The sequence below is a fragment of the Peromyscus californicus genome, unplaced genomic scaffold (genome assembly GCF_007827085.1).
Source record: "Peromyscus californicus insignis strain IS unplaced genomic scaffold, ASM782708v3 Scaffold_4__1_contigs__length_199733344, whole genome shotgun sequence".
NCBI classification, from domain to species: Eukaryota; Metazoa; Chordata; class Mammalia; order Rodentia; family Cricetidae; genus Peromyscus; species Peromyscus californicus.
In genome coordinates, this window is record NW_026294562.1 from 115341811 (window position 1) to 115356651 (window position 14841).

Below are 14841 nucleotides of genomic sequence, written 5' to 3' on the forward strand. Positions count from 1 at the left end.
TTGCCACACAGGAATCCCATAAAAGACAAAAACTGGAAGCAATAAAATACATGCAACAGGCTTGTAGGGTTAAAAAAAATCTTATGAGACCAAGAACCTACAGAGATGCCACTGAGTATGTTTTCTGTTGGCCATTTACTACTAGGCATTAAGTAGGCTCCTTGAGAGTACTTTGTATTTCCAGTGAAATTCCCTTGGAGGAAACTAATTTTTCATTGTGTTTGGTTATCAATTGGAGATAACATCTGGTTTAGAGATGGGAGTATTTGCCCACTTCTCCTTTCAGCCCTAAGACCTCATCTGTCACAGACTTGTAAAGGCCCTGTGTGTGCTGCCATAGTCTCTGTGAGTTTATATATGGATCACCTTCTGTTTTGAACGTCTTGTTTTCTTGATGTTCTTCATCACCTCTGTTCTTAAATCTTTTCTGCCTCTGCTTCCAGAGGATTTCCTGATCCCTGAAGTAAGGGATGTGATGTGATGTAGACATCCATTTTAGGCCTGAATGTTCTAAGTTCTCTCAATCTCTGCATAATTTCCCATTGTGGGTCTTTGTTTTTGTTCCCATCTGATATAGAAGGAAGCTTCTTTGATGTTGTCTGAGCAAGGCACTGATCTATGAGTATAGCAAAATGTCATTAGGAGTCATTTTATTGCTATTTTCCTGTAGCAGAAAAGTAGTAGTTGGTTTTGCTCTAGTTCCCTGGTATATCCAATTTCAGGTTCTTGGCCACAGGGGCAGTGTCAAGGATGGGTCCCAATTTATTGAGTAGACTTTAAATCCGATCGGGTATTGGTTTGTTTCTTCCACAAGCTTTTTGCCTCTATTTCACTAGCGTATCTTGCAGCAGGTCATTCATTACTTTAGATTGAATGGTTTGTATAGTTGGGTCAGGGTTTACCTTTCTCCATATAGGTTACCTTCCTGTACTATGAACACTAATCTGTAAGAGTGAAGGCTCTATAGTCCCCAACTCAACTTCTCCATATTCAGTGAGTTCTGTAGATGTTGTTTTCAGCAATAGGGCCTTACCATCAGTTTGTGGAGAGCAACTAATAGCCAGAACAATAGCCTGGGATATTTGGAGGTTCCCATGGGACCCTTCGCCTATCAACTCAATTATGTGTAACCCATTCCAAACACTGATGATGAAAGATGTCTAGTTGGAGCTTTGTTTCCACCATAATTAGGTGATTCCATTTAGATTTCTTTCATTGTGTATATATTTTAAGAATCTTCTACTGTGTTATGTTTCCACATGGCCTCTCAAATGGCCCTTAAGTTGAGCTGTCCCTCCCCATATTCCCTCTCTCCCTTCTCTTCTTGGGTCAATAACTAGCAGTGGAGGTGCTCAATTAATCACTTTTCTGTTTGGCATTTTTAGAAGAGTTATTCTAGGTCATCAGGTGACTTCATACTCTCATAAACATGTACGTGAGTTTCAGTTTCTCTATGTTTATTTTTTGACACTTGGAATTTTACCACTTCTAGAATATATGAAGGAATGTGTTTCATCTCATGTGCAGAAATCCATTTGAAAAAGGCTGTTTTTAGTGACAAATATGCTCTTTTTCTCAGAATATGCTTATAGGCGTGAGTTGACAGAGGCAGTTGGACTTCCAAGTATTCCTGTCCATCCAATTGGATATGACGATGCACAGAAACTCCTAGAGTAAGTTTGCTAGAAAAAAATAAAAGATGCCTGTTTTGGTGTTTCATTCTAGAGAATTTTCAAATGTTTTACTTTAATCTTCAAATTTTGGAAATCTATCCTCAGTGATGAATGCAATCTACAATGATTTTACAGTTTTAAATAATTCTGGTTCTGACTCTGGAATTTATTTTGTGTTTGGCTATCCAATATGTGAGAGCCATGAAAATTATCATTCTGGATTTCCAGCTGAAGGGTGAATCATGGATAATTCCTGGAACCAAGATATTGGGAGGCCCATTTCCCTGCTTGTAACACTGTTCTCAGGCAGGCAGTGGCCAATTGTGTCAAGGATGATAAGATAGCCTTTTCTGGGAAACATGGTACTCATTAGAGGCAAGGTTGTTGATTGATAACTACTTGATAGCCTTGCTCAATTAAATGTCATACTGACATTCCATCTTTCTTTCCTTTTCTTCCTTCCCTTTATCCTTTACCTTGTGTCAGAATGGCATTGAGTCTGTGGACATTTTCCCAACCTTCTCTAGCTTCCTATTCTGCTCTCTCCCTAGCCTTTTCTCTATGTATCTCTTATTTATCAATCTTTTCATTCTTATTTTTTAAATTTCTATCTCTTTGAGGAACAGAATAACAATGTAAGAATCACTGATGTCCAGTTTTTAATCTGTATTTCTGCTCCACTTATGACTTCATTCTTGAGCTTTTCTCTGTTCCTGTCTTACTCTCTTCTGTCTGTTTGCCCTTCATGGTTCACTTCCCTGTGGAAGAAAGAGAAAAGAATTTCTCAGAAAGTAAAGTTGGTAGAGTTAAAGCATCTTGTCAATAATTCTGGCTCAGGTTCCCACATCCTGGAACTACAAGGGTACTCCATTGCGCATGACTTCAAAGCAGTTTTAATTGTTTCATTATCACATCTGTGAGAAAGCATTTCATGACCTAGTGTAAGGCCACCAGTTTCACAAATGAGGATCTCTTTATCTAGAAATTGGAGCTGTGTCCTATCTAATAGCAGATCATTTAGGTTTCTACTGTTAACTGTGCCACTTGGGTAAAGATTAAGTATGTCGTACAACATTTACAAGCACCAAGGACTCTGCATTTAGACAAATGTGTCGACAAATGAAGTCTAAGCATTTATATTAAAGATGAATATGATTACAAGATTACTTGTGATAGTGGAAGGACTCAAAGGAGGAAAAGCTTCAGCCCCTTCAAGCATGTCATTGGTTATGATACTGTACAAAGCAATAAAATACAGAATAATAGTGGGCAAGAATATTTAATAACATGGAATATGTTTGTGATATGTTAAGTTAAAGAGCAGATTTTTTTAAAACACTATATTAAATTATTCCAGTTATAGAACCTATTAAAATGAGCCCATATTTTCTTTGTATTAGAAAGAGAACACATGGAATTTCATAGAATTAGATATAAGATTTATTTAGTCATGTCTACTAATTCTTTGGTCTGGATAAAAAGATAAATATTAGCTGTGTCCTAACTGAGGTAGGATAATTATTTTATTGAAAAATTATAAATGCTCTTTATCTCAAATTGCATCTAGCTTCTAAATAGTCTGTTTTGTGTGTGAGGTTTCTTTTTTTATTACTGAGCTGTTAAAACACATGATGATACTGCAGCTGGTTTAACCATTCACTAGTTGAAGGACAACTGGAGTTGTTTCTTGTTTTTGTTGTTATGGAAGAAAACACTATAATAACTGTGTATGAATTTCTTGTCACTATACTCTTCCTTCCTCTGGTGTACAGTTTTGAGTCACATAAACATAACAGATTTACTTTGATAAGAAACTGCTAATAGTGAAACAGGGGCTGCCTCTGACTCTTTTACCTGTTTTTGAGACCCTTTTCCTCCTACTGTGTTGCCTTGTCCAGCCTTAATATGATGGGAGGTGCCTCGTCTTGCTGTTACTTGATATGCCATGTTTGGTTGATATCCCTGGGAGGTGTGCTCTTTTCTGAAGGGAAGTGGAAGTGTGGATCTAAGGAAGAGGGGAAATGGGGGTTTAAGGACTGGTAGGAGAGCAGTAAGGGGAAACTTCAGTTGGGATGTAATATATGAGAGAAGAATAATTAAAAAATAAATATAAAAATAAAATAAATAAAAAAGAAACTAAGACCCATAAGTGATTTTTATTACAATATACCTCACCAATATATGAATAGCACACACACACACACACACACACACACACACACACACACACACACACATACACACACACTTTTCATGCTTTTATGAAAGCAAATCTTATATGGTGATATCTAAAAGTACCTGGCTCACTTTCTCACTTCGTATTTTCTTTGAATATTGCTAGTTTTATGAGCCTTTTTTAAAATCATCTTTTCTTATGATTTCTTTACAGTGTCAGGGTGGTATTTTCTACACAAGATTAATTTGTCAATGTTCCTTTATCTATTTCTTGGAAGAATACCTGGAGAACTGGTGTTTGGCCTTTAAAGCAAAGTCATAGGAAATAGTAAGGCCAATTGTCTTTCTGGAAGGTGTCTATGGCTATTCACGCCCTTTACTTGTAGTCTGATCATATTTTCTCTTCTTGAGTCAGTTTTGGGAATGTGCAATTTTCTAGGAATTTATTCAGTTCAGGGAGGTTGTGTAATTTACTAGTATGTAGTTCTTCATTATATTCATTGGTAAGTCTCTGCATTTCTGTAAAGCCAGTTGCATGTCTTCTTGTGTTCCTGAGATTAGTAATTGAGGTCACCTCTACTATTAAAGTGTTCAGTATGGTTTGTTGATTTGAGAAACTATGCTGCCACTGCTGTTTCATCTTTTTGTATCTCTATAGCTTATTCTTTATTATTGCATAGTTTTGTTTTAAAAGATATTTTAAAATATCCTTTAAATTTTTAATTTTTTGTAGTTTCCTTGCATTTATATAATAAATTTCAGTCATTTCCTTTTCCCTCATTCAGCTTCCTCCAAGTCCCAGCTCAACCACTTCTCAACAATTCCCCCTCCTACTACCTTGCCTTCTTTTTGTTTGTGTTTCACTGAGTTGAATATGAGTGACTTGCCCAAGCTATTTATTTATTATTTACTTATTTGTTATTAATTTATTTTTAGTTATTTAGTCATATTAAGACAGCTTATCTGTGGCTACACCACTGAAGAAAATATCATGCCATCCTTCACCCAGCTGAAATATGATCACTTATTTAAATATGTATGTTCACAAATATGTCTTTTCCTCTATATACTTCGCTAGTGTTTCCATCTATCATTTATTGCAAAAATATTTTTGTTGGGGTTGAATTGATGTATAATTTAGCCTTTTATGTTTATTCAGACTTGTATTACAACCTAATATGTGGCCTTTCTTAAGAAAATATTCTCATTGTACTCACGAAGAATATGAAGTTGGTCTGGGTTGAGCAGAATGTTCAGGAAAATCTGCTTGCTATTTCAGGTGTTGCAATATCAGTGGCTTCAATTCTAAATATAGACTCAAAACAAAACAACCACAATGAAGACTCACCATGTTATTCCCTGTGTTGTTAGACACCTAGAGGGTTCATATTCTTCTGATTGATCTTTAGAATAATTTTTATAGAAATTCCCAACATTAGTAGCATTTAGTAAATAGACTACAGAAACCACATTTCTGCATCATCCCAGAGGCAAAGATCCACTCATTTGCAAGCTTCCTTCTCAAAATTCAACAGTCGTCCTATATGGCAGCCACATCATCTGTCATCCCTTACTCTTGCTCTATGCTCCTTACCTGGATTCCTCTTCACACTTTGCCATTTACCTTCATCTTTTCTTGTTACTTATTTAAAAATGATAATGTTGATAGTGTTCTGTTTTGTTTTGTTGTTGGTTGTATGTTTTTCTTTTGAGAGACTTAAACTTAGGCTGAAAGATCATATTATATATATATATATATATATATGTTTGTCTTATTGAGTAGAACAGAGCACATTTATCACAGTAAACAATAAATGCTTTGCAAATGATGAGATCAAAATGAATGAGCCATATCATACTGATTTTAAAAATTAGGACTATTTATATGTATTTCTCCAGTATCTAACATTTGTCAAATTCTAACATATTTTCAAAATGAATTAACATTGTCTTTTAATATTTATGTTTTTTACTTTCCAAGAGCAATGTATTCATCAGTAACATTTGTTGACTAAAACTTCTATTCTCATGGCTTGTGTTTCTTTGATCATTGTTAGACTTTCATATAACTGTTTTGTTATAATCATTTACTGTCAGTGTAATTACTAGTTCATGTGTTCTTCATGGTACAGGCTGAGACTGTGAGGAGTACAGTCACTACTTTTCTTATGTTTCTATTCTATGTCTATACATGCCTATATGCATGTGCATAGACTTACATGTACATGCTATTTATAATGAAGTTTCTTTTTACCCATTTCTTCTCCAAAAGCTCTATTAACATATACTTGGCAAAATATTCTATTCACAATAAAATATGGGTATAATTTCACTTATGTCCTATAATATTTTGTCTCTTGAATACTCTGTTGTTTTGAATATGGATTACACTTTCTAGCAATGTAGATATATCTTTTCATACCTCATGTATTCTCTTTATTTAATTGCTTGTGTGTTGTGTGTCTGTGATGTATGCTTGTGTGTACATATTGTGGGTATGTAGATATGCTTTCCTGTACATGAACTTATGGTCAGTGTTATGTGTCTACCTCTATGGATCCCCACCTTTTTTGTTTTGAGTCAAGCTCTCTCCCTGAACCTGAAACTCAAATATTTGACAAGACTGACTGGCCATCATGCCCCAGAATTCACCTGTCTCCCTATCCCACATTACTCAGGATACTGACATGTTATCTGACTTAGCTTTCATAGCGTCTTTGCAGGTCCAAATACATATTCTTATGCTTATCCAGCAAATATTTACCAACCAAGGATCTCCCCAGCACACTATATGCTTTGTAGTGAAAAATAAATTAAAAACATTTTATAGTATTTTTTTCTGGAATTCTGTCTATTAGCCAAACTAACTGATGAGACAGGGAAAAAAGAGAGGGCAAGTTTACTCATTCATAAAGCTTTAAAAACAGATTACACTTTGTAATATTTTCTAGGAAGAGATAATCTTAATCATTTTTGTTTTTTGTTGACTGAGAATTTCATTCATTCAAATACTGTGTTTTGGTGAAACACCCTCCCCCCATCCTCTCCCTTCCAGGTCCTCCAACATTGCACCACTACTATCCCATCCAAACTTCATGTGCTCTTTTATTATTTTTATTCTTTAAATGCCCAGAGTTCATTTAGGGTTCTCAGTATGTGCATAGATTGTAAAAAGCATACATAGCCACTCTAAAGTCACATTGCTAAAGAATACCAACTCTATCTCTCTCAGCAACAATCAATTGCAATAGTTCCTGAGCTAAGAATAGGCCACTTTGGCCTCCTCACAACTTCACACTGTGATTCCCTCTGATTTGATGTTGTGTAGGACTCGTGCATGCAGTCACAACTGTTGCGAGTTCCTCAATACAGCTGCCAAATTATGCCCAGAGATATTTTTTTTATTTTATTTGTAAGGTATTTATTTTTATTTATTTATTTATTCATTTATTTATTTATTTATTTATTTTGGTTTTTCGAGACAGGGTTTCTCTGTGTAGCTCTGCGCCTTTCCTGGAACTCACTCTGTAGCCTAGGCTGGCCTCAAACTCATAGAGATCCGCCTGGCTCTGCCTCCCGAGTGCTGGGATTAAAGGCGTGTGCCACCACCGCCCGGCCTTTGTAAGACTGTTAAACTTTATGTATACAGTTGTTTTACTTGCATGTATGTATGTGTGCCATCTGCATGCCTGGTTTTCACAGAGATCAGAAGAAAGCATCAGATCCTTTGGAACTGGAGTTACAGATGTTTGTGAGCCAACTTGCAGGTGATGGGAACAAAATTAAGGCTCTCTGCAAGAAGAACAAGTTCTCTTAACCAATGAGCTATCTCTCCATCTCCCAGAGTTGTATTTTTTCCAATTGAAACAAAATTTTTCATACAGTATATTCTGATCATGATTTTCCATCCCTATTCTCCTCCAAGGTCCTCTCCAACACCCTACCCATTCAATTCCATGCCTTCTTTCACTCCTTTTTTTTTTTTTTTTTGAAAACAAATAGGTCAAAAATAAAAAAATAAAAAAATACAACTAAGAAAACAAACAAACAAAAAAGAAAAAGAAAAAGCACAAGAAACACCTGATTTACCTTTGCATAATTAGTAACACAATTTTTGAGTTCTTGTAAATAATTAGAATATCAGCTGTACCTCTTACCACCATAACTTTGGCCATTGCTATGAATTCACTTTTGTCATCACATTCCTCATCTGCAAAGTAGAACTGATAGTGGACACTGCTTTACAGGGGTGGCAGAAAGGGTTAATGGCTATTGTATGCAAAGCACTTTGGTCTGTTCTTCATTTATAGAAACTATTAGCAGAAGATGCCCCAGACAAGAGATTCCTTGGTATTTTGACTTGCTTTATTAAAGTTTATCCAACTAATATTTTTTTAATGTCCAACAGACACATGGGTGGCCCAGCACCCCCTGACAGCAGCTGGAAGGGAGGACTCAAAGTGCCTTACAACGTGGGACCTGGCTTTGCTGGAAACTTTTCAACACAGTTAAGTTATTATTATAATCCTATTTACACAGAAGGCTTTAAAAGGAGACATTTAGGAGGATGAAAAAACATGTAAAGTCTAGTTAGTATCATCAAAAAGTAAAACTAGAAGTTGAAGAGGACAATGATTTCTTATCATTAAAATTAGCAAATGTAACTTTCCCCCTGTGTACAACTAGAAATCTTTTTAAATAATGATGATGGAGTTAAGAAGTGTGGGTACCTTTCCTTGGAGGAGGTAGGAATGGGGTGTGGATTGAGGGGGAGGGATGGGGGATGGGAGGATGGGGGAATCCGTGGCTGATATGTGAAATCAAGTTAATTATAATATATACATATATATGCATATATATATAAATAAAAAAGAAGTGTGGGTATTAGATATGTAACCATTATTCTCAAAGAATGTGTTCTTTGTCTTTGAATTAGAAAAGTCAAGCTTCACATACACTCCTACAGTAAAGTGACAAGAATCTATAATGTCATTGGCACCCTCAAAGGAGCTGTGGAACCAGGTAAATGGAGTATTTGTTTGGCAAGTATTGGTGAATCAAAGGTCATGTATCACTACATGGGTGCAGAATGAACTAAGAATTCAAGTTGCTTCCCTAATGAAACACACCTGAACACAGAGTAAGACTTTCTGGGTATTGTGTATCATAATATGTGCTGCAAGAAAAGAAACATGGAAGTTTGAGGATAGATGAGAGTGATAAGCTGAACTATTTATTTGTTGAAAAATAATTTATACAATATATTCTAATTAATTTCCCCTCTTCCATTTATTACCAGGTTCTCCACACCTTCCTATCCATACAACTCCATGCCTTCTTTCTTCCTCCCTTTAGAAAACAAACAGGCAAGCAAAAAAAAAAAAAAAACCAAACAAAACAAACAGAGTAAAAAAAAGAAAACAAAGAAGAAGCATGAGCAGTATATACACACATACACAGGTAGACACATACACATGCACACACACACACACACACACACACCACAAAAACACAACATCAGAAAGTATTATATATAAGGAAACCATCAGAAAAGTTTAAAAAAATGTCCAAACAAAGCAATATGAGACAAAAGTATCACAAAGTACCAAGGAATTAGTTTTCTGTTGGCCAACTCCTGCCAGGCATGGGGCATCCCTTAAGTGTGGTTTGTAAACATTGTGAGACTCATTTAAAGAATTATACATATTTTATTATATCTTTAAATTCTTTTTTTTTTGGTTTTTCGAGACAGGGTTTCTCTGTGTAGCTTTGCGCCTTTCCTGGAACTCACTTGGTAGTCCAGGCTGGCCTCGAACTCACAGAGATCCGCCTGGCTCTGCCTCCCGAGTGCTGGGATTAAAGGCGTGCGCCACCACCGCCCGGCCTAAATTCTTTAAAATTTAGATTTGGTTTCTTAAGATTTAGTTGATTCTCATGCACTAAGGACAGGTCCTTGCCTTGGAGGAGGTGGGAATAGGGGGTGGATTGGGGGGAGGGGGGTAGAGGAGGGAGGACAGGGGAATCCGTGGCTGATATGTAAAATTAAATTAATTATAAAATTAAAAAAGATTTAGTTGATTATTATTATATTTAGCATAAATAGTACAATTAGGTTGAATATATTTCTTACAACTGTATTGATTGTTTGTTATTCAGAGACAAGATCTCAGAGTAGATAGAGTAGGCTGGGTTTGGACTTAATTTTATGTTATCTCCTCCCAAATGCTGAAATTGTCATTATGTGTTGTACTATGCTATGAATAAACATATGCTCTTTCTTAAGAACCAAGAATTTAAAAAATTAAGGCTTATAAGTACTAAACTGCATATATATATGGATACGCACACACACAAGCTGCTTATTGGATCATATTAGATGATTACTTTGTGCAGGGACTGTGACAAACTTTGGAATTGAGGATTTGAAACACACAGAAATTAGGAACTTGGGGATCATGTTTTAAAAGAAGAATTTGACATTTAAGGATGATAAATGCCGAATCAAATATGAAAACTTTGGCCCTAAAACTTTCAGCCCAAGGAGTTTCCTCTTTCTATAATAGACAGAAAGTATCATAGAAGAAGAACATTTATTGATTGGGACATAGGAAGGACTAGAAAGTGGAGAGCTGTATTCTCTCTGAAAATGATCGACACAAATTGGCAACAGATATTATAGAATTGTGAGAGGTAAACAAAGATAATTTCATATTTTCCTGTTATTCATATGCATATTACCTCAATAATACATTGAATTAATTTTTAAATCACATTCATAATTTCACCAGATAGGTAAAACCAAAACTGAAATATGAGACACTAACCTATGTACCTAAGCCTTAGGAACTTTGGTACTTTTACTTTGAGTTGTGAATTCTTTTGAGTCATTTGCAATTTTCTTTGTTTGCTACCCTTGCTCTGCTGATGTGTAGACCGATATGTCATTCTTGGAGGTCACCGAGATGCCTGGGTCTTTGGTGGAATTGACCCTCAGAGTGGAGCAGCTGTTGTTCATGAAATTGTGAGGAGCTTTGGAACGCTGAAGAAGGAAGGTAAGAGAAACAGCTAGGGAAAAACCAAATTCTGGAAATTTCAGTTTAATCTTTGGAAAAGTAAGTATGGAAATATTATTTCAGGGGCTGGGAAGTAGCTCCATATTATAACACAAGCCTTGTGTGTGCTGGAAGCCCTCTTCTCAATCTGCAGTACAGAATAGAAAACCACATAAATGAATATGAGCTTAACATGGTAAATAAATGAACAATATCAGTGCAAACGTTAATGTTGGTTGATTATATTTTATTATTTTTAAATTATTTTGTAAAATACTTTTTATATATCTGAAGTAAATTAAATGGATATTTGTTGCTTTGTCAAGGTTTTCCTAGCCAAGGGTTTCCTGGATATAGAAACAGAAGGAACATTGCTGAATCCTTTTTATAAGGCCACTGTCATCCTAATACCCAAACCACACTGAGACTCAACAAGGAAAGAGAATTACAGAACAATTTCACTCATGAACATTGATACAAAAATACTCAATAAAATACAAACCAAATCCAAGAACACATCAAAAAGATTATCCACCATGATCAAATAGTTCTCACCCCAGAGATTCAGGGATAGTTCAACATAAAAGTCTCTCAGTGTAGTCCACCATATAAATAATCCGAAAGAAAAAAACACATGATCATCTCATTAGACACTGAAAAAGTCTTTGACAAAAATCTCACACCTTTTCATGATAAAAGTCTTAGAGAGATCTGGGATACAAGAAACATTCTAAACATAATAAAACCAATATGCTGAAAGCCAAACAGCCAACATTGAATTGCATGGAGAGAAACTTAAAGCAATTCCACTAAAATCAGACAAAAGACAGGGCTGTCCACTCTCTCCATATCTACTCAATGTAATACTTGAAGTTCTGGATAGATCAATAAGACAACTAAAGCAGATTAAGGGGATACAAATAGGAAAGAAGAAATCAAAGTATCATTATTTAGAGATGCTATGACAATATATATAAGTGACCCCAAAAATTCTACCAGAGAACTCCTACAGCTGACAAACACCTTTAGTCAAATGTTTGGATATACGATTAGCTAAAAAAATCAGTAGCTTTTTTACATACAAATGATAAATGGGCTGAGAAAGAAATCAGGTAAGAAAAACCCTTTATAATAGCCACAAATAATATAAATTATCTTGGAGTAATTCTAATCAAGCAAGTGAAAGACCTGTATGACAAGAAATTTAAACCTTTGAAGAAAGAAATTGGAAAAGATAACAGAAGATGAAAAGCCCTCCCATGCTCATGGGTTGGTAGTATTAACTTATTAATAATGGCCATCTTACTGAAACCAATCTACAGATTCAACACAACCCCCACAAAAATTCCAATACAATTTTTTAAACCCTGAAAAAACAATACTCAACTTCATATGGTAAAGCAAAAAACTCAGCTAAAATAATCCTGTACAATAAAATAATAGATCTTCTGGAGGTATCACCACCCCTGATTTCAAACTCTACGGTGGAGCTATAGTAATAAAAACTTCATGTTACTGGCATAAAAACAGATAGTTGTATCAGTGGAATTGAATCAAAGATCCAGAAGTAAATGCACACACCTATGGACACCTGATCTTTAACAAAGAGGCCAAAATTACACAATGGAAAAGAAAGCATCTTCAACAAATGGTGCTTGTCTAACTGAAGGGTGGCATGTAGAAGAATGCAAATAGATCCATATCTATCATCCTTCACAAAACTCAATACCAAGTGGATCAAAGACTTCAAAATAAACCAGGGTACACTGAACCTGATCAATGAGAAATTGGGGAATACCCTTGAAGGCACTTGGCACAGGAGACAATTTCCTGAAGGGAATACCAATAACACAGCAACTAATATTGACAATTAATAAATGGGACATAATATAACTGAAAAGCTTCTGTAAGGCAAAGGACACTATAATAGGACAAAATACCAGCCTACAGAGTGGCAAAAGATCTTCACCAACCTTACATCGGACAGAGGGATGATTTCCAAAATATATAAAGAATTCAAGAAACTAGACATGAGAAAACTAAATAAACCAATTACAAAATGGAATACAGACCTAAGTAGAGAATTCTCAGAAGAATATCAAATGGCTGAGAAACACTTAAAGAAATGTTAAACATCCTTAGCTTTCAGAGAAATACAAGTCAAAATGACTCTGAGGTTCCATCTTACACCTGTCAGAATGGCTAAGATCAAAAACACAAGAGAGAGCTTATGCTGGCAATGATGTGGAGCAAAGGGATCACTTCTCCATTGCTGATGGGAGTGCAAAATTGCACAGCTGCTTTGGATATCAATATGATGGTTTCTCAGAAAATTTAATCTATGTACCTCAAGACTAAGCTATAACACAAAGACACTTGCTCAACTATGTTTATAGCAGCTTTATTTGTAAGAGTTAGAACCCATAAACAACTTAGATGTCACTCAAATGAATTGATGAAGTGTGGTACATTTACACAATGGAGTACGACTCAGCTGTTAAGAACAATGGCGTTATAGAATTTGAAGGCAAATGTATGGAACTAGAAAAAAAAGTCATTCTGAGTGAGGTAACCCAGACCCAGAAAGACAAACAGGATATGTACTCACTTACAAATGGATATTAGCCTTAAAGTAAAGGATAACTGTGCTACAATCTATAGACCCAGGAAGTCTGGCTAACAAGAAGGGCTCAAGGGGTGGGGGTCACTCAGATTTCTCTGGGCAGGAGAAATAGAAGAGATTTCTTGGAGGGACTGGGGACAAGTAAACATCATGGATCATGTTGGAGTGTGGATGGAATAGGACAGTTTCAAAAGGAATGTGTGGAAAGGGAGGTGCATTTTAGGGTTCCGACAATAACCTGGGGTAAAGGGAAACTCCCAGGAATCTCCAAGGATACTCCAGCTAATACTCATAGGAAGAGTGCATACATAACCTGACAACCTGTCTTGCCTATGGTATATGTTGGGACAAGGGTGGTACAGAGACTGTGGGAGTGACCAACCAGTTACTGGTCCAGCCTGAGACCCAGTCCATGAGAGTGAGCCCACCCCTGACACTACCTGGAGTGCCAGAACCCAGAGGCTGGATGGTTCAGAGACCTAGGAATGAACCAAACATGACTGGTGAAAAAAATGATGCCTAATGATATTCTACTACACTCACAGATTTGTGCCTACCCCACCTGTCATCAGAGTTGTTTCATTTAGTTACTGATGGAAGTAGAAACAGCCAAATGTTAAGCTGAGCTCAGGAATCCTACTGAAGAGAGAGAAGAAGGATTATAAGAGCCAGAGTGGTCAAGGACCTTACAAGAGGATCTACAGAATCAACTACCCTGGGTTCACAGGTCCTCAGAGTCTGAACCAACAACCAGGGAACCCATATGGGACTTATGTACACCCTCTACATATATAGGACAGTTGTGTAGCTTGGCCTTCTTGTGAGACTCCTAGCAGTAGATTCAGGGGCTGTCTCTAACTTTTGATTGACTTTTGAGAACCTAGTCTTTATACTGGATTGCCTTGCCCAGGCTTAATACAAGGGGAGGTGATTAGTCTTACTACAACGTTTTAATATCCATGGGGGGCCTGCCCTTTCCTGAACAGAAACAGAGGAGGAGTGGATTTGGAGGAAGGCAGAGTTGAGGTGAGGAGAAGGGAATGAGAGAAGATACAGGGGAAACTGAGGTTAGGACGCAAAGTAAGTAAATTTACAAATAAAAAAGGAAAAAAGTAAATACATGAATACAAGCTAAATGATGTCAATAAATTAGTAACAATAGCAGTGCAAACATTAATGCTGGTTTTTTATTATTTTTAATTAGTTTATAAAATATTTATATATTATCTGACAATCTGAAATAAGTCACTTGGCTATTTTTGCTCTGTCAAGAATTTCCTGGTCAAGAACTGGGAGAGACAATCCCTTTCTCCTCCAT

The 14841-nt window shown here is 36.1% G+C and overlaps 1 protein-coding gene across 7 annotated transcripts in view; it reads left to right on the forward strand.

Annotated features, from left to right (window-relative positions):
- Positions 1 to 14841, forward strand: part of LOC128093961 (Putative N-acetylated-alpha-linked acidic dipeptidase) — a 66999-nt gene that overhangs the window by 17053 nt on the left and 35105 nt on the right. For 6 of the 7 annotated variants that reach the window (XR_008212809.1, XM_052711911.1, XM_052711913.1 and 3 more), the window contains 4 exons: positions 1580 to 1673; positions 8257 to 8355; positions 8785 to 8870; positions 10781 to 10900. Coding sequence is in view for 6 of the 7 variants with exons in the window: in XM_052711911.1 (XP_052567871.1) it covers positions 1580 to 1673; positions 8257 to 8355; positions 8785 to 8870; positions 10781 to 10900 (399 nt within the window). In the remaining variant the exon portion in view is untranslated. The remainder of the gene's footprint in view (positions 1 to 1579; positions 1674 to 8256; positions 8356 to 8784; positions 8871 to 10780; positions 10901 to 14841) is intronic. The other variant, XM_052711916.1, reaches the window with a different exon arrangement.